The sequence below is a fragment of the Necator americanus genome, chromosome V (assembly GCF_031761385.1).
Source record: "Necator americanus strain Aroian chromosome V, whole genome shotgun sequence".
Taxonomy (NCBI): Eukaryota; Metazoa; Nematoda; class Chromadorea; order Rhabditida; family Ancylostomatidae; genus Necator; species Necator americanus.
Genome location: NC_087375.1, coordinates 5503645 through 5522712, shown reverse-complemented (window position 1 = coordinate 5522712; position 19068 = coordinate 5503645). Strand labels below are relative to the sequence as shown.

General features: G+C 40.5%; 4 protein-coding genes across 7 annotated transcripts; 3 read left to right on the top strand and 1 right to left on the bottom strand.

The window, feature by feature from the left end:
- Window positions 1–177: 177 nt before the first annotated feature.
- Window positions 178–1900, top strand: RB195_012991 (uncharacterized protein; the record flags this gene model as incomplete). The annotated part of the gene is made up of 5 exons (XM_013444797.2): window positions 178–223; window positions 1204–1301; window positions 1353–1439; window positions 1520–1709; window positions 1779–1900. The coding sequence occupies 5 exons, from the start codon at window positions 178–180 to the stop codon at window positions 1898–1900; spliced, it is 543 nt and encodes a 180-aa protein (XP_013300251.1).
- A 979-nt stretch (window positions 1901–2879) lies between these two features.
- Window positions 2880–3603, top strand: RB195_012990 (uncharacterized protein; the record flags this gene model as incomplete). Of its 2 annotated transcripts, none has more annotated exons than XM_064202614.1 (4): window positions 2880–2954; window positions 3289–3316; window positions 3388–3517; window positions 3597–3603. In XM_064202614.1, 4 exons carry the CDS (start codon window positions 2880–2882, stop codon window positions 3601–3603), a joined length of 240 nt encoding a protein of 79 aa, XP_064058495.1. The 2 variants fall into 2 exon arrangements, with proteins under 2 accessions (XP_064058495.1, XP_064058496.1); XM_064202615.1 differs by having other exon boundaries at window positions 3379–3517.
- Window positions 3604–3610: 7 nt separating this feature from the next.
- Window positions 3611–14303, bottom strand: RB195_012989 (uncharacterized protein; the record flags this gene model as incomplete). Of its 2 annotated transcripts, none has more annotated exons than XM_064202612.1 (32): window positions 3611–3679; window positions 4148–4242; window positions 4302–4400; window positions 4485–4659; window positions 5191–5259; window positions 5333–5456; window positions 6535–6608; window positions 6682–6748; window positions 6813–6990; window positions 7041–7117; window positions 7297–7369; window positions 7529–7589; window positions 7841–7924; window positions 7983–8054; window positions 8110–8214; window positions 8383–8490; window positions 8551–8625; window positions 8679–8757; window positions 9155–9268; window positions 10215–10300; window positions 10367–10500; window positions 10568–10700; window positions 10762–10866; window positions 10968–11047; window positions 11105–11227; window positions 11285–11396; window positions 11539–11659; window positions 11715–11847; window positions 11896–12002; window positions 12305–12396; window positions 14048–14098; window positions 14262–14303. In XM_064202612.1, 32 exons carry the CDS (start codon window positions 14301–14303, stop codon window positions 3611–3613), a joined length of 3117 nt encoding a protein of 1038 aa, XP_064058493.1. The 2 variants fall into 2 exon arrangements, with proteins under 2 accessions (XP_064058493.1, XP_064058494.1); XM_064202613.1 differs by lacking the exon at window positions 14262–14303 and adding an exon at window positions 14179–14235.
- A 671-nt stretch (window positions 14304–14974) lies between these two features.
- Window positions 14975–16406, top strand: RB195_012988 (uncharacterized protein; the record flags this gene model as incomplete). Of its 2 annotated transcripts, XM_064202611.1 has the most annotated exons (4): window positions 14975–15015; window positions 15112–15185; window positions 15272–15421; window positions 16390–16406. In XM_064202611.1, 4 exons carry the CDS (start codon window positions 14975–14977, stop codon window positions 16404–16406), a joined length of 282 nt encoding a protein of 93 aa, XP_064058491.1. The 2 variants fall into 2 exon arrangements, with proteins under 2 accessions (XP_064058491.1, XP_064058492.1); XM_064202610.1 differs by lacking the exon at window positions 14975–15015 and having other exon boundaries at window positions 15121–15185; window positions 15261–15421.
- Between the last annotated feature and the right edge of the window lie 2662 nt (window positions 16407–19068).

Genomic DNA, 19068 nt, shown 5'->3' with positions numbered 1-19068 from the left:
CTGTTCACTGTTGACCGCATTAAATAAACTGTTATCATTTTCTCTCTTGTTTCATAGTAAATGTTGATCAGTGCTCATTATTTGGTGTTATAAATGTTCGGTGTCTTACAAACACTAACTTGTTGAGATGAGAAGAATGTATTATAGTGAACAGAAGTGAAGTGAACATCATAAGTGATGTCTGAAGAATTGCTACAGAAGTTCATTGACGACATTGAAGAGGGTTAGTTCTTGTACATATAGCCAACGTCTATGTGTGAAGAAAGCATTGAGATGTGGTGCAGATGTAGTCAAATACAAGTGTCTCAAGATTTGAGAGAAACCTGCTCAACTTTTTGGATATATCCGTTATGCAAAGCGAACTTTACGAAGAATCCTTCAGAAGAAAATGAGAGTAGCTGAGTTTGTATGTGACCTTGTCCGACTTGAAATTACATGTCCCCAAAGTTCTCTTTAAATTCAAATGCAGCAGGAGGTTGTTTTATAATGATTTGTTTTTTGAAGTGTTTTGTTGTTGCGTTGAAATATAATTGATGTCGCTTGTGTTGAAGTTGTCTATTGACACTCCAGAAGACCTAGGGATTAGTTAAGTTAGGCAACGACTTGATTTCTCAGCGGCACGGTTGGTGACACAGTGATCCTTCTACTTCAGTTTTGTCGTAACTTAGCGGGTCTCCCTTTTGCTGTAGAAGAAGTGGGACCGTTTATAGGCAGCGTATCACGAAACAGACGTAGGGGGTTCGCGTTGTAGATTACGAACGTGGCTCCACTCACTACCTCATAACTGTCCTGAAAATGGCATAGGAAACTGCGTTTTTTCTACGAGGTACATGAGAACGCTCCACCCTACATGTGCGAGTGGTTGAAAATCAATGAGTAAAATCAATCAAGTAAAGCCAATGAATAAGCTCCTGGTGGAAGAGAAAAGTGTAGAAGGGGCCCGTTTCAACGTACCTCGCGGGAACAAACGCCGTTTTTCAGCATGATCAGGGGGAATTGAGTTGGACCTCTTACTGGTTATCCACATCTGAACTCTATTTTCCTACATGTTTTCTGGTTTTTTCCCCTAGTTTACAGTGTGATACAATCCCCTTAATGATTGGTATCAGGGAACATAATACAACAAAATAAGATCCAATATCCGTTGTATTTTCATATTGTTGGAATACGCAACAACTTTCCAAAGCCAAAAAGATTTTTCAGAAGATGGTCTGCTGAAGAGAACGAAAAGAAAACGAACTAAACAAGAACTGCAAAGAGAACATGTCAAGAAAATACTCGCAGCTGCTTCTAAAGGACAGGTTTGTGATAGCTCTTTTAGTAATCCCCTGTTCCTTGACATCACTGTTTAGGTAGAGCTTCCGGAAGAGGAGGCGTACATAGTTGAGCGACGGAAGAAGCCAACCAGTGCAGAACTGGACGATCGTTTAGCAGGACAGGTATGTCAAGTAATGCTAGAAGATACTGCGATCGTTATGTTCCAATTAACCAATTTTGTTTTTGTACTAGAAATTTCTAGGGATTCTCTCTTATCGAACAAATTCGCGCTGATCGACCAGCAGATCTCATGAAGCGAAACCTTAAATACATGAAATACACTGACAAGAAAAGAAAACTGGATGCAAATAAGGCTAAAGCTATTGTTTTGGAACATCTAAGGAAAAAGAGCTCGAAGGAATTAATTCGGAAGGAACGGAGTAAAATAACAGGTACTCTAACACATTTATTTCTTCTTATTGAGGGAATATATTACAAAGAAATGAATCGTGTACCATCAGGTCTTCGGGAACCAAAACCTGATGCGAAGAAGAAAGAAGAAAGTGTTTTCACAGATGAAGACTTTGCTGTTGTTGGTAAAAAGAAGAAAAAATCGAAGAAAGTGGAGATAGAATACTTGTAGATAGGAAAGACTCGCGAAAATTCGAGGAACATGGAGCTTTGTGTTGTTGTTATTGTACTATACTTGCTGGAATGTTTCTGTCCAGACTGGTTTTCTACAGTAGATTTTATGGAGAGATTAATCTTAATCTTCACGGAATACTCTTCTTTGTGTTCGATATCTTATTATTTCATGCAGAAGTGGAGAATAACCAAGTGACATCGTGACATTCGAATGTATTGTTCTTCCTCTATGTAGTGTTATTTAGAGAACTGCCGACAATTATTCTAAACCTCAACATTTGACTATTTCACTTTCAAAATGAAATACAATCAAATTTACAAGAGATAAACGAGGTACATTTATGCTTCTGCTAGTGCTTACGTGATTTTAATGGTCCCTCCTGTCACATTATTTAGGTGAATGGGTGTTTCGAAATTATGGTGGCTTAGTGTTATCCTCCTTTTCATTTTTGAGTATGACTTCAGCATGCAGGAACATGTAATTCTTCTTAACATTAATATAATACGAAGAAACATCACATCTCGGCTACTGTTGCACATCTATACCAACTGATTATATAAGCAAAAAATTATTAATTCTGAGTGAGTGGCGAAGTACACAGTCGGCACCGAAATTCCTTCCCAGGTCTCGAAATGCAAATATCGTGGAGAAGAGAGCACGTCGGTGTGCGTAAAAGGTTCCACAAGAAGTGGTAAGGTGGGCAGGTGCGGCGAGAATCCCCGTCTTCGTACAAACCTTTCATGGAACCTTTGATAGCTAACAATGCTCCCCGCAGAGTCTCACCAGCACTGTTTAAAGGTGCACGGCCGAAAAAATGTCGTCAGCACGAAAAGAGGAATATAAAATTGAGTGGCACTCCTCCCATAGTCGAGTATGGAGAAGCAGTAAGATCGTCCTGTTGCTAACTTCCTGCTCCATCGACCTTCGCTATCGTATCTATGGGCAGTTGCAAACTCGTCCCTTTGCGATTGCTGCCATGTCACAGCCTTCGGTCAATACTGGTCAGTTGGTAGTGTTACCTACTCGTATGCACTTACTGCTGGAGACAGCGGTAAGTACATATCATCGCAGAGATCTCGTTCTACTTGTAACTTCCCTCTGCCTCCTTCCTTACCGTATCTATGGGCTGCTACAAATTATCCCCTTCAGAAACACGAAGGCATAACGTTTCCGCTCTCCCATTGTGCTCACCGTCGATGAACGTGAGCTCCGAGACAGTGCAATAAAATTAATGCGTCGGAAACTGCCAGCAGAGTTGTTCAGGTCTATATCAGCGGATGAACGTCGCTACATTCGAAAATTCTTGCCCCAACGTCCTTCGTTACCGTATCACTGGATGAGTGCAAACTCTTCATTCTCCTGCTCATGGCATCAGACTGTTCAAGCCACCTCAAAGTGCCCAATCTGCTCAAAGTAATCAACTAGTAGTGACGGATGCTACGTTATCGCGTCTACGAAATGGAGAGCATTTTTAGTTGTTCCAGCGTCCAACGCTGCCACACTACAGTGGTTGGTATGGGACTCTGTGGCCAGCTTCGCAAAGAGAGAGCTTGTGCGTTGTGGCAAAGGTGTCGCCGAGATCCTGACAAAAAATTCTGGTCCAGGCTGTGTACGGTATCACTATCTATTTCCAATATATTTACGTTCACAGCACATTATTTTTAAAGCCACAGTATGTCGTGTTTGATTCCAGGGTGTAGACAGCAACTATTCTTCCAATCCACTTTCCTGTTCTTCCGGTGTCAGCAGCCAATAAGTTTCTACGGCACCTTTTCCCTGAAAGATATTAGTTAAAAGATGAAGAAGTACTATTGTGATACTAGTCGTCATATGCAATCTTACTGAATATACACGAATTAAGTTTAAATGATACGAATGGGATCACATGCGCAGGCTAGAAGATTTTTTTGCACAAAGTTGTGGTAAACCAATATGATACAACTGATGCAACAACATAATTAAATATTAAACTGTAATTATGTCAAATCGACTTGAACTTCAGTGCAGTTGCGTAAGCGTCTGCGCTCTGAGCGGCGCTAGCAGTTGGAACCATCGCTAGCTTCACTCGGACTGTAACGATGGCTGACGCTAGCGAGGGTCCCCTCTCGATGGCAATCGCTACGCTCCACCGTAGCACTTCTAGCGCAACCACATACGCGACTACACCAGTTTCAGACCTTACTGACGCAGCTACATGAGCTTCAGGTCGTATTGACCCCACTGTATGAAGTCTGTCACGCTCACCTTGACAATGACCTCGCCTCTCAACTCTGTCTTGTATCCTCCGACTTTTTCTGTCAAAAATTTCATGGTATCCGTGGAGATGTGAACACGGCCTGCTGAAATACGCAAGTTTCATTCATCTTATTGGTACAACTGAAAGGATCGAAAGTTTTACGTTTTCCGTTGCTCTCCATTCGGCTGGCTGTGTTCACAGTGTCACCAAACAGGCAATATCTTGGCATAGTCATCCCTACCACTCCTGTGACAACAGATCCTGAAGCAATGTTTGTCACAAGTATTTTTACAAGAAAGGACAGCTCATGACTTTCCAGCAGTAATTGAATAGATTTGTCTGAACCTGTATGTAAGCCAACGCGAATGTTTATCTTTTCGTCTGGCAAATGAGGCACTCGGAATACTCGAATAGCGCGTAGAAGACTAAACGACATCTCGGCGATTTCTTTCGCATGCTCATTGCCGTTTCGATGGGGAAGACCGGATACACAGAGATAACCATCGCCAATTGTCTCAACCTCAAAAAATTGGAAGTGTGGAGTGAGTAGGCGGAGTAATTAGAGAAACAGACGGAAATTCAAGTTGTTATAGTGATAGAATCCTGGAAAGCAGAAGTATTCTAAGCATTCGACATACATGTAGACATTTTCTGCGCTTCCACAGTCGAATATTGAGTGTCACTGTTTTTGAGTGGATTTTCGAGTTTTCGGAACGAAAAATAGACTATCGATGGATACAATAACTGTAAAAAGCTTGCGAATGTAGGCAAACATATGTAGTGTCGTTCAATTTGTTAATTATTACTTAATGAAGCAAAAAGCTAAATAACACGAGTGTGATAGTCATAGTATGGTAGGTAGTAGTTTGGTAGTCCAACTGCTATTAGTTAGGTGCGGAAAGGGAAACAAAATGTCCCAGCAGTGACCCTTTAGGGACCTGATAGAATTTTATTGCGGAGCAAGATTAGCATACCAAGGAGATGCTTTCTGAATAAATCAAAGAAATGTAGTTCGGAACTTCGTAAATAACGATAAAGAAGGTGAGCTTACTTTGTACACGTCATGTTCATCTATGATCGCATCGAAAACTGTATACAAATCATTCAGAAGATTTACAACCTAGAACAATCAAATACAAAACAAAATAATTCGTTACCACCACGTAAGTGGGTTTGATTCGCCTGACACCAACCTGTAAAGGAGTGCATCTACTAGCCAACGTTGTAAAAGAAACCACGTCAGAAAAGAATAACGTGACGCAATCGAATGTCTCTGGTTCAACTGACTGACCAAGTTTCAGTTTCTCAGCAACTTGTCTAGAAATATAAAAGTCAAAACTGCTTGGAAAGGAGCCGATTTCCAACGGGAATTACTGTACTAAGTTTGAATTAGCGGAATTACGTTTATTTCTGTCGTATTTCTTCAGGTGAAGATGTTCTGAAGATGCTAATGAAATATGCAAGAAAGGACTTTTCTGGAAGCGCGTTCCCTTCAAGATGTACTTCACGCTAGCGGGAGTGCAGGTCTAGTCTAATAGTTTCGTTGCATCGTTTGCATCCCCGTATGTTCGATTGATCATGAGAAAAGACCAATAATTTTCCTAATAATTTTCCTAAAGTACTCGTAATACTCCCATGTTCCTACCGTTTGTGGCCCCAGAACGACGAGTTAGCCGCCTGCGGAGTTAGACGAATTAACACTCCATAGCACACATGCGATAGTCAGAGTCGCTGCTCAGGTCCCTCGCCTTTGGACTCCCTTCACTTCTGGACGATTGGCAAAAAGACTACATTCACTTTTGGACCAGTGGCGAAAGGATTCTCATCACTTGAGCTATACCCCATAACCTAGACCCTCTTCACTTGAGGATAGGGCTATTCCCTATCGCACGTATGCTCTCTAGTGATACCTTAACGAAAAATGAACTAGAACGACACGTGCTTAAGCTGAATCAAGTTCCGTTGCTATCAAAGTTTGCACTACTCTCGAAGTCGGTGCACACTACGCAACGAAAGAAGGGCAAACCCTCGTCGTCGCATCTCTGAAGTATACTCCCAGCCTAAGGCTATATGCAGGGCTCTACACGAGCCGTCAGAGCGCCCGCATGTGTAGTCAGCGCGAAAGGGGAGCAATGCAACATTTAATAACGTCGAGCTCGGTTAAAGCTAATAATAGATCGCTATATCTGTAATTTCTTGCTCCACAGTCTTTCGTTAGCGTATCTGTGGGCAACTGTTAACTCGTCCCCTTTTCAATGCTGGCTCTAACGCATGCCATGTTATAGCGATCGTTCACTCTTCTTATTATTCTTTTTTTTTCTCGTAGTTTTTCCTCCGTTAATTTAAGTTACCATAGTTAGATCTTCTAACGGTGGGAATATGTCAGAAAACTCACTTGGGAAGCATTCTATACAATAGAATGTCACTCTTCTTCTTCTCTTCAGTCAGTTCTTTCATTCTTGCTTGAACCTACGAGTCTTCATTTTAGAAAAAAGTGGGATTTGATGATACGTTTTAAATGAACAATAGAAATGGGTGTCACCTCTTCTTCCAAGTTGGACGCGTACTGTTCTAACACATTGAAGACATGATCCATCAAATTTGAGGACCTAGACAATGTAGCAATTGCGAGCAACCAGCAAAAGTTTCATTAAAGAGAAGAAAGCACATTACTTATTGCTATTGAAGCCTCTAACGAGGGATTTAACTTGATCACAAGATGGCCTCTGGTCAGGCTCTTCGCTCCAGCAATCTCGAACCAGCAGCGACAAACTTGCATTATTTTCGTCGTCTGACTCGAGTGACGGACGAATTGGAGAGCGACCACCTCTTTTGATCTTATAAATTAATTCTGAAAACATATACAAATTCGTAATATACAGCAAGAAGTGAAGTTGTCACCGTCGAGATCGTAATCCTGATTTTCGAGATCCCAAGGTGAACGTTTCGTGATGATCTCAGAGCAAACGATGGCGAAACTGAAGGAAATGCTATACTTCACCTCCGTTTTCGAATACTGCACTATGTTCATTTTGAACTGCGCTCTATTTTTGTTTTATTTCTCCTCAACTTATGCGATCATTTAGCTTCTATGTATTTGTCCATCTTTTAGAAATTCAAACCAAGTCACTCGAGCTATAATATTGACAGTGCTCACCTGTAAATATCTCCTTCTTTTGATGGTGGCATCAGAGGATCGCGTATATGTTCGGGAGCAGTCCATAGAAGTCCTGCAAAAAATTCAATTTCAACAGTACGTTTCTCTCAAACATAAGGAAGCAATTTAGAAGAATTTATCTTTCCAGATAGAAGAACCTAACTTACATGGATATCAAATTGCAATGAGTTGTTTGTAGAAAGCTACGTAAATTAGAGAAAAAAGAACCTACGTTTGTGCTCTTTGACCTCCAATGCTTTGATAGTATCCAGTCCATAATAAGCAATTTTTACCTAAACTAATCCTTTTCTGCAATGTTCAAAGGAAACTCTCAGTTTAGCAGTAACTTATGCCTAAAATGGAAGAAAAAGGGAACTTTTGGTGAAACAGATTGCATGCGGTGCGACGTAAACACAAAGACTACGTAGGAAACACTAGAAATCGCGAAAATGTGGATACGTGAGTTCATGAAGTACATATCTCTTTATCTTTGTCGCCGCATTATTACAGTGAGCGATTTAGGAATTTTGAGCTGAGAATCTACCTGCCACCGTTCGTCCACTAGACATGTGCACGAGCTAATCCACCCGTGTGCTCCAAACTGTGAGTGATGAAGAAAATGGATACCCTAGATCACATTATGCATGAATCAATAAATATTTTGTTTATGAATTGTGTTCGTGTACTTCAGTAATGTCACGTATAAGCGAATATTTGAAAAACCAATCCATTTGCAACGAGCCCCTTTCGATGACGTCCTGAAAAAACAACAATTTCGAGGAACAGACTTTTAGTAAGAAACGAGAAAATCACCTTAAGAGAGCTTCTAGCGCAATATCTCCACACAGAAAGTAGTTCTGGTGCATCCATACATAGTCCAATAAATCGGCACATGTTATCATGGTCAGTGCCACGCATCTTAAGCGACAAATACTCGCTCTTAGAGCTGAGAAGTCTCTCCACAGCGTCGACTACGTATTATTTCTCACTGTTATCTTCTTTCACATTTCACACTATTTTTTGCAGAGAAAAAAATGGATGATTCCAAGTTTTTAGGTGCCAGAATAAAGAAATAGCTTTTCATACCTTCCTCAGAGCAGCGCAGTCAGCTTTGCTCATTAGGACCCGAACTTTGTGTTTTCTTGCAACGACAGATTCATTGTCTAGCGTGAAGAAACAGTGGGATCCAGTGTCCTAAACTATGTTGACGGCTATTTGACGAGTGAATTCAACCAAATAGTCCATCGAACCAACTCTTTTCGAATCAATCGTCAACTTTGTACTGGTGGACATTGAACTTTGTAGGGAACGTGAACTTGTTGCTCCAGACTGGAATATGAAAAAATTTTATTGCCTCTCTCAGTTCAAATGCTACCGTTTACCTTCATGTTTGGTTTTACTAGTGCGCTAAAGTGAATTTGCCAGAGAAGGTTCAGACGTTCCTCTTCAATTCTTTTCGTTCTAAAAAGGGGCATTATTATAAAACGCAACTGACTATGTCAATTTTTTTTTGCAAGAAATAGCAATTTTCATATCTTACCTCTCAAATATCAGTATGCACCAGTAAGCAGATGATAAATTGGATTATTTACATTACAAAACCTTTAATGAGATGCCCCTTATGCTTACAGATCTTCGTCGTTACATACAAAAACAATGAGTGTTGTCAGCTGAAGTGCAATAACAAAACACTGTAATCTACTTCGTAGATTCTCCTAAAAGAAGAATCTTCGTCGTGATTCAAGAAAGTTTAAGTGAAACCCTCAAGATTACTAAATTTGTTATAGTAGAGTGGATAGCGACAGCCTATAAACAACATAAGTATGCTTGTAATTTTTCTCTAGAATTAGACACATACCTTATGACATAAGCTATTGCGGCAGCTACAATAATCATAAGTGCTAGTCCAGCTCCCACTGACGCCAATGTGATTGCTAAGTACTGTTGAACAAATGATAACGGACAGGCTCTCCTGCAAATGACAATAAAAAATGAAGAGTAATCGAGGCTTCTTCTGCTACACTTTTTCATAAGAGCACACGTCCTTCAAGTGACTCTGCGCATAATAACTGCCGAGAAAAGTCCCCTTTTCTGATTTTTTTTTTGCAATGTGAAGAGCCACATAAGTGAACTTTTCTACGTTGAGTTTGAATAATTAAAAAAAAAAACCAAATAACAGCATATATCGTTAACCTAACATACTTTTTGTGAAGTACAGATACTTCAATTAGACGGCTTATACTTCAGTTTTGGAGGCATAGGTTCCGTTTCTTGGTCAGCGAACAGATTCGCTTTTGGCTTAAAAGTAGTAAAACAACGTCTTGATGGGGTAATTTATCCTATTATATATATATATATATATATATTAGTATTATAATTATTTAATCTATTTATTTATATTTATTTAATTTATTTATTTGTCCAAAAGTTTAATTTTCCTGCATTGTCATTATATGAAGCCGGTGAAAATTTAATCTTACGGCACCGGAATAAAATTGGAACCTTGATGTTTCTAACGTACTAAAAATAATTAAACTATCATTTCGCGTTCAAATGATAACTAAAGTTGATATCACTAGGTGACAATATGAAGAAGTTAGAGATCACTGTTCTGGAGGATATAGTCGGGTCAGAACGAGATGAAGGAGGTTGGAATTGCGTAAGTGGCTGCGCTCGACGCGCTGGGATGGAACGTAGCGATTAGGATCGAGTGAGGACCCTTACTAGCACCTCTCATCGCTGCAGTTCGCGATGGTTCCACCTCGATCCCAACCGTAAACTCCAATGCGCCGCTTCGAGCACAGCCGCTTACGCAAGTGCACTGTGCTTCATGTCGTTTTCATATGACTACATGTATCTCCACAACAAAAAATCATAAATGCTTTTTTGAAACAGAAAGACTTCATTTTTGTGGTTACCCATCAAATCCACAAGCAGGTGTGTTCAACGGCGGTGATCCACCGTGGAAAGCCCATATTACAGAGGAAGGTTGCATTTCGCGTATCTGCAAATGGGCCAAATGTTATTGATTGGTGTTTATCGCAAAGCTAGAGATTAAAACAAAGCTCACAACAACATCTTCAATGGTAAGCGCGCCTGTAATTCTTAACATTACTATTTGTTGGTCGGAAGAGTTCAATCCCCACATGTAGAAGACAGGATCACGAGAAGAATTTTGGTTTATAATAACAGTGCCGGTAAATCCTGTAAGCAATCAGTCGATGGTAAAACTAAAACAAAGATTGAAACATAATACTATGTTGGAATGTACCATCAAAAGATCCCACAGCGAATCGAGCCAACTGTGTGCCAGTAGGCTTAGTTATACCAGAAGTGAACGATCTGTTGAGCGCCAGCGCGTATAACAACATGGCATCGGCAAGTTCGCCCACTTGTGATGTTACCTACGTCGAAATACGATATTTTCTGGTATTTTCGCATTGCATTCAAAGATATCCCATTTACTGGATTGATGTCTGTGCAGTCGCTACAATTATACGGTTGTTGCTTCATCTTTTCTTTGACGTCAGCAACGAACTGAGTAGTCGAATTCAAAGGTTCCACATCTAGCTGAAAGACTAAATTCTAGCTAAAAATGAAAGAACGTATATGAAGTATAGTCTGTTTGGTTGCTAGGAAATTTTATTTCTACAGGAACAGCTATTTCTTACCACAAAGAACCTCCGCGCCGCTTGCAGAGCTAATCCGTCTTTTCCGTCAGGATTGGTTTTCGTGCCATTCCACATATTAGCTAGAAAAGATGGTTACTCTACCATATTTGTGCCTGAAAATCCTGGGAGCCACTGACCAATTCCAGTTTTGCGAGATTCAATCATTATCCACACAAACTCGTCTGTATCCATACCAGCTTCCGCAACAGCTATCATATAATTCCTTCTGGCATCATCTGACTCAAAACACGAAACAGTGACTGGAAAAGAGAAAACGGAGATGATTTTTGATCGACAACAAATAGAGAGAAACTAGCTTCGTGACACGTCTTTCAACGCTTTGAGAGTGTTCCGAAATGTGTCATTGTTGAAGTTTAGCAACTGTCGACGGTATGTAACGGTCATGTTGAGAATGCCGTTCATCAAATTCTTAAATATGTATGAGTGTCTGACTGTGAAAAACTACAAAATTATGGTGTAGGGCAAATGCCATATTAGTAACTCACAAATAACATTTAGTTAAAAGAATTCGAAGTTTTCGGTCTAACTCTCTGTAAATTCGAAGACTTACCTCCAAATCCGTCATTACCAGAACACATCTAGGTACCAGATTACTTCTGGAAGCGTAGTAAACTAATGCAATTTCGCTCCATTGAAAACGTTGGAGAATTTGAACTACTACTTGTGCTTGACTAAATGAACAAAGTCGTTGTTACAGCGAAATCGTCGAAGCCTAACTGCACGAACTTTATGGAACTGAACGTCGAGGACATAACGGTTGGGTATTCAGAAACATCGAGAAGACTGGACGAGAACGTAGCTGCCCAGACCACAATTGGAAAGTTGAAGTACTTCCCCACCGTACCAGATATAACAGCAGCTAGAAGAGGTGAAATAATTGAATGGTGCTCAATAGAAAAAGACTTACATGCTGAACACGCTGGCCCCAGAACGACATCTGCACCCGTCTGAGCCCAATTAATCACTGCACCAGCATCTCTTGACTCAACACATTCACCCAACACCCACGTTAAGCTGAAGAATTTATTACTTGCCATTTAGGCTGAACTTTAAGTCTTTATAACATAAAGTACAATGTATACATCACTGTCTTTACTAGTGAAAATTGTTCTCTTTAGGCACGCAGAAGTTCCTGGTCAGAGAATAAAAAGAATAGCTAAAAATCCTCCAGAGTTCCTCGCCTTAGATAAATCATCACAAGCTATTTCGCTACCGGGAATCGTACGGTAAAGAGGCGAGGCTCAACCGAGGAAACAAAATAATAAGAGAAGTTAAGTGCGGGTATGTAGTGATGTAAGTAAGGTTCAACGACTTACTTGAGAACGTCATAACCTGGTAAAATACCATCCTTTCGTATTTTGTCCCAAGCCACACCCACACCGCCAGCAGTTTGTTTCCACCCGACATACTAAAATAAGATTTTTCTTAGCTTATTCAGCATATTAGAAAAAGGTTAAAACTGCTTACTAATGGAAGGAAAAGAGGGCTGTAGGAGCCACAGTCGGGTCAAAATGACCTGAATCGTATGCGGTTGCGTAAGCGATCGAGCTCGAAGCGATGCGGCTATGATCGGGGTGGGACCCTAGCTAGCTCATCCGATCTCTGCCGTCACAGTTAGCGAAGTTCGCTTCTGCATCCAACTTCAGGTTGCTTTGAACCGACTATAGGAAGAGAAAGGGGATCGCCCCAAATCCACCGCTAGTTCCCAGGTGACCTTTAGAAGCGCTGGACGTTGGTATAGTACGTTATGAAGCGACGCGTTTCCCGACAAGGCGTGCACTGAGCTCTCTCAACAGTCTGCAGGGAACTCCGCGGACCTCTTTTCTCCCCTTTTCTCCTGCTTTTCTTAGTTTCTCCCTTTTTTGGTATAATAGTGCATGAATAAGATTACATAGTCTCAGTGAAATCCTTTTTAATTACTTCACTTCTATCGTTCGTTTTATTCTTACGGTTCCTCTAAGATTTTAGTTTGTGGGGATTTGATTTCTGTTCAATTTTTTTTTTGCGTAATAGTGCACAATTTGGTCTTTCCTAGTCGTAATATGAACAAATACAGTAGTTCAGAACTGTCTTCTGATTCCAGGGTATCTTTTGAAAGACTTCATTGTGCAGCAATTGAATTCTTGCTCTACTTTTTGTGTAACAGTGCTTAGCTGTCTTTCTTCTAGGACAGATTTCGGATTTTACCATGATTAAGGTTACAACAAACCCTAATCATGCACAATTTCACAAAAAATGGATCAGAAATTGAAAACTTTCAAACTATGTGCTTGGAGGCGTCCTAGCAGCAAAACAAATCACAAAACTCATGTAAGAGGACTTCGCTAACAATATGTACACTTATCCATGTATTATAGTCGGGTCAAAACGACATGAATCACGAGCGTAGTCGCGGTGCATTTGCGTACGCGCTCGAAACGGCGCGTCGGAGGCACCAGTTGGAACCGAGTTGGTACCGTTGCGTAAGTGCTTCATGTCGTTTTGACCCTACTATACTTCGCGAAAAAAATAGTGAGAAACCACGGAGAACAAAAAGAAAAGAGGTTCGGGTGTTTTCCACGTACTGTGGAAGGAGCTCTAAGCACAGCTTCACCGTACACATGTCGCGTCAACATGCCACAGTTGGGGGAGCACTCAGTGACCCCTTATTTCTTGAAATAATTGAATCAATCGAGGGCCTAAGGCTTAGGCATTAGTCTTAGAGGATTTATGACATATAAGCTAATGTTACTAAGAAAAAAAAAGTTAGGGCGTCGAGAAATAAGGGCGCCATTGAATGGTCCCCACACTACATTCCCCTCGTTAGCAAGGGCGCCGAACTTCACGTCGTTTTGACTCGTTTTGACCTTACTATATTTTTTTCAGCCATAAAGAATGCACGAAAATAGATTTCTTTTTCTAATACTGTTGTTCATGACCATTTCGTGACACTATTGTCGCATTGTTAAAAGGCCTTTTGTGAGGACAGTCGTCACAACGCTGTGTACGTAGTGGTAATCTCGTACACTAATAGATACACGTGCGTAAGAATGCTATTGAAAGAAATATCAAGGAAGTACCTGCGTAATATCCGTGTTGTTGTAAGCACACAATAGGCCGACATTAAGAACCTAAGAAAAGCAGAGCTAATAATAATTTAACGCGAACAAATCTACGAAAATGAAAAATGTTCGACTAAACATGGTGGTACCTTTGAAAACCCTTCATTCAGAAATAATAGAAGTATGACAAAGCGAAGAAACTGCATTGAAGTTAGTGACAATAACAGGCTACCTCAAAGATCCGGGGTTTCACCGTGGATTTGAAGGATTTCATGGTGGTTTTGTTGAAACCTGCAAAAGACGGTCTGGAAAACAAATCTTTACAATTTCGATATTACGGAGCGTAATCTCGATGCAGGAATGGAGGCAGAGCGTCTCAATTTAAGGGAAGCGTTTTCTTGTGGATTTTTTTTCTGCTGGGTTCTGATGAAAATGTGGGGAAAGAGCTAGCTAAAGAACAGTTACACTACCACGACTGCTGTGACTGCCAGGGTGTTCATATATAATACGTTAAAGACATCACCCCACGAATCTGAGGTGGTGCAGATTTCAGGTGGAGTATTCGTATACGGGATGGGAGACTATGGAGAAGGGGGTGATTCTGTACATTTCTTCCTAATTGCCGTAAAAACGGCCCGAAAGATGCGGCGCCGCACAAGGCTGGCTCGCTCCAGTCGAATTCCCTGTAGAAAATAGTGCGCCAAAACGCCTGAAGCCGTATCTTCCGGGCCGTTTTTTACCGTAATTAGAAAGAAATGACTCCACCTGGAATTCGTACCACCTCAGATTCGTGGAGTTTGGCCTTTAAGTCAGACATGAGGTTGAGGTGGACGAAGAAGCGATGTCTGTCTATCCGGCGAGTCATCCATTACAGTAAAGACTTATACGAAGTAGTCCTTTGAGTACGCTTTCTGTTCCTAATTTTTCTTTTCCATATTTTCCAGGATGAAAATAACTCAACTGCGAGATTTAGCCCGAGTTTTGCAGTAATTTTTCACCGGAGACTGTCCGGCGAGGCGCCTGTCACGATAGCGCGCCGGACTTTCCTACAAACGCCCGAGCCCAGACACTCCCGTTCATAGCGAAGATTCATGGAACAGTCTAAAAACTTCTATAAGTGCAGTGAACTTCCATTATTTTCATCCAAAAGGCTATGGTGGGTTTTGATTTGAAAACCTTCGTAAACTAGTTAGCCTCTATTCTTAAAGTGTTCTCTGATGCTTACTTTCAGCCATCTTTCAGTAGTTGTTAATCTTGTTCTCGAGTTTTTTTTTTCTGGAGATCTCTCCTCTTTCTGTTGCTCACCGGCAACTTTTCCCATTGCGTCTTCGAGGAAGATTAACGCTGCTGCTATTTCTATGCTATTGAAGCTAAGAATTCGAAATAACCCATGTAAGTTGACTATCATCTGCTATCAAATTGTTCTGCAGCCGCAACTGCCGAATATCTCAGTGATGCCGATTGAGTCATAGGTCACCCTTACGTGCAAATGCTTAGTTTTCGTGTCACTCAGAATTTTATAGAACATGCAAGGTCCCATCACTTCCATTGCGTGACACGGATGTCACTTGACCTGCTATCTCTTTCCTGATATTTTATGCATTTCGACGTCCAGAGTAGGAACGAGCGTTATCCTTAAATCATCCAAGGAACCGGTAGAGTCTTTGATTTCTGACCACAGAACTATTTATTATTCTGCTGTAGTTGTTCCAAACGTATATATGTACAGCGACGTGAAAAAACATCAGCAACAAATCCTCCCTGAGGTAAAAGTGAGGGACTAATAAGTAGACGGTATTGTTAAGAGTAGCACTGTGAATAAATGATGAAGGCAAAAAAGACACGGGGTGGGGGTAAACTGGATGGGATGTATTGTTTCATTATTCTTCTTCATGAATTTCCTGCTCACTTAAAAAAAAAACTCCGCGATAAATGGGGTTTGAGAGAAAATTTAGTGGGAGGCACTCAGCGGTGCCCTCATTTCTCCACGCTTTAGCTTGCTTTTTTCTCTTAGTAATTTCAAACTACATGTGATAGATTCTCTAAGGTTAATGCTTAGTTCTTAGGGCACCGATTGATTTAATTATTTACTTTGAGAAACAAGGGTGCCACTGAGTGGTCCCCCAACTACATTTGGCCCTATAGTTCTCTAATAGACATGTACTGAGTTTCATTGGAAGGTGATTTGGTAGGAATTTAATTATGTTGCGTAATCACAGCAATGTTCTTGCACGAAAACGTTGTAAGCGTACGTGATTTACAGCTGGGTGGAAGATTTCCTTAAAATTAGCTGTTGATTTAGTAAACGCTTGTTTAGCATTGGATTTTTATGTCCTGCCGTAACAGGTTGCATTTTTCAGTTGTTCTGTGGATCTGAGAGTATGTGAGAGTCGGTGGCACATTTGTAATCAACGACCTACTTTTTTTGTAACATTAATGGTTGGATTCCTGTGAAGAATGATAGGTGAGTGCATTTGCTTTCTGTAAACTAAACTGCCAATCTATTTTTCCTTCCTACTTTCTATTTTTCTACATCAGTGAGAAAGCTAACGGATCGCTAACAACTGTCTTGCACCTCACGGAACAAAGGACATTTAAGTGATTTACGAGGTTCATACTAGCCGATCAACTGCAATCTGCAAGGGTTTCGGCCGTGACATTTTAATTACCGTGTCGTAGTCGCGTTTTTCCACCGATGCTGGGTAGAGGACGCCGCCAGACAACCAAAACAACCTTAGCTGGGTCAGGATACCAATACCCTGATATGAATCTGTACCCAGAATTCTGTGCAAAAAAAAAGTTGTTCACCGCGTATGCTGATCAGTGTATTCAAGTTTTTATTCGAACAAGTGTTCTTTTCCTTGTATTGTCTTTTCAGAATCAAATATTACCCAAATTGACCTCTGGCACCTATAACTTTAGATGAAATATCTGGTCTTTGTAAGGTAAGCTCAAGTAGTTTTCTTGGTGTTCCACTTACATGAGGTTTTTCCTTTAAATTTTATCCTAGTACTTATTGGATCTATGGGAGGGGTTTTATTTTTAAGAATATTATGCACTTCTGCTTATAATTTGTTTCTAACACTGATTTACTATACGATAGAGCTACAAATCACTATTAGACAAGAGATATTTTTAGAATTGGAAGACTGACAAAAACAATGGTAGTGACATTCGCCCTTCTGTTTCTTTCCTTCCTTTCCACAATTATTACTTCTCGTTTGTTATGTTTTCTTGTTATGCCGACGAGGTTTGGGTGAAACTTTACTATTGGCCTGACGCTTAGACAAACTCGCCTTTATCAAAAGCCAGTCTTGTTGTGGGAGATCGTTGGACTTCTCGTTTTCTTCACATATCTTTGAGGCAAAATTTGCTTCTGTTGTTTTTACGCTAGGCTTTCTTTCTTTATTGTTATCTACTTTTTTGTTACTCATTTTAAGTGGAAGATAGTAAAAATACACATTTAATGTATCTGTCCAACAAATTTTGTAGTGATTTTCATTCAAAGGCCGAGTTAGGATCTAGAGAGGACTCTTGCTAGCACCATTCTTCACTGCTGTTCGCGATGGTCCGTCCTCCACTCCGGCCGCTACCTCCACCCAACGCATCGAGCGCAGCCGCTTACGCAAGTGCACCGTGCTTCATGTTATTTTGACCTTACTATACATAGTGCATCTGTGCCAGTCATACCACTTTAGTGATACTTGCACACGTTTTTGAGTATAGCATTAGGCCACAATGCGCTTGAATTGTAGAGAAATAAACTGGAGATAACTGCTTAATATCTTCACCACTCGAAACATCATTCATTTCTTCTGGCACACGTTCTTCTCGATCCGCCCTCTGGAATCGAGAGTTGGAATGTTTACGTTCTGTACTGCCTACGGCTAGGACACAAATATCTGAGATTTGTCTCTGTTGCTACTACTACAAGCAAAAATATTATTATAATTATTAATATTATCATCTTGATAACTCAAAGAAGTATTTTGCGTAGCTCGTCCACATAAAAGCCTATTACCATTGATTAACACTTTGACGATAGTGGCCACTTCCTCGCCTATCGTTTGTTCTGGGGATTATTACTATATACGTTGTTTTTTGTTGTTACAGTAGTGACGTAAAGTATACATATTTTCTGGCTCCATGCACTGCCCCTCTATAACGATTCCATTTTACTAAATTAATTCCAAAAAGTGACAGTGTTTGTTGAATAAATCACATTGCAGAGTAGTTTCGTAATGTTCACGCACGATTGCACTCATAAACTATTAGATTACGATGATGAAGTTACCCAGTTACTTTCGAAAAAAAAACTATTTTTCTTGCACGCACTTACAAAATTCTAGACATCTTTCTTGAATTTCTCACTATGATCACTAGCCGTAGTACTGGTCATACTTAATCCCTCCGTCACAGTTCTGACTCTTGCCGCCCAGCTCCTTGTATTTGCTTGAATTCGAAGGGTTTTTTGTGTGTCCATCACATTCGGAGTTCTTCCATGTTTGTGTGGTATAAATGCGAATGAAATCAGTATATCGCAGAATTTTTGGCTGTGCCGGAATTTCAGGTAGAGAGCCTTGTACGACTGCCATGCGATCAGGTCGGGTATATCATGTGCATCTGTCAAGAAATAAAACCAAGTAATTAGAAGTTTTACCGATATTGTTTACTAGTAGCTTTATCTACCTTTATCTAAAATAATTAATAAAGTCCAAAAGGACATCACACCCTAGTGTTTTTCCGCCTACAGAACAAAGAAAAAAATGAACCAAAAACTCTGATTGTTTGATCTGGACGATTTTTAGCAGGTGCTAAGCAGTACGATGATGCTTACTTTTTTCTACCTTCGCTTTTATGAAGGCGAAAAACAGTCTTCGCTTATCCCCATCAGTTGTGCATCCCTCGCCGGAGCTCGTTTCCGGTCTTTGTTGCCTACGCAAGCGATTTTTGTTGCTTGTGTGAGTAGAGTGAGTGTGTGTATGTGTGTGTGTATTTGCGAGCGTACGCATGGTTTATGTGTAATAGTATAGTGCGGA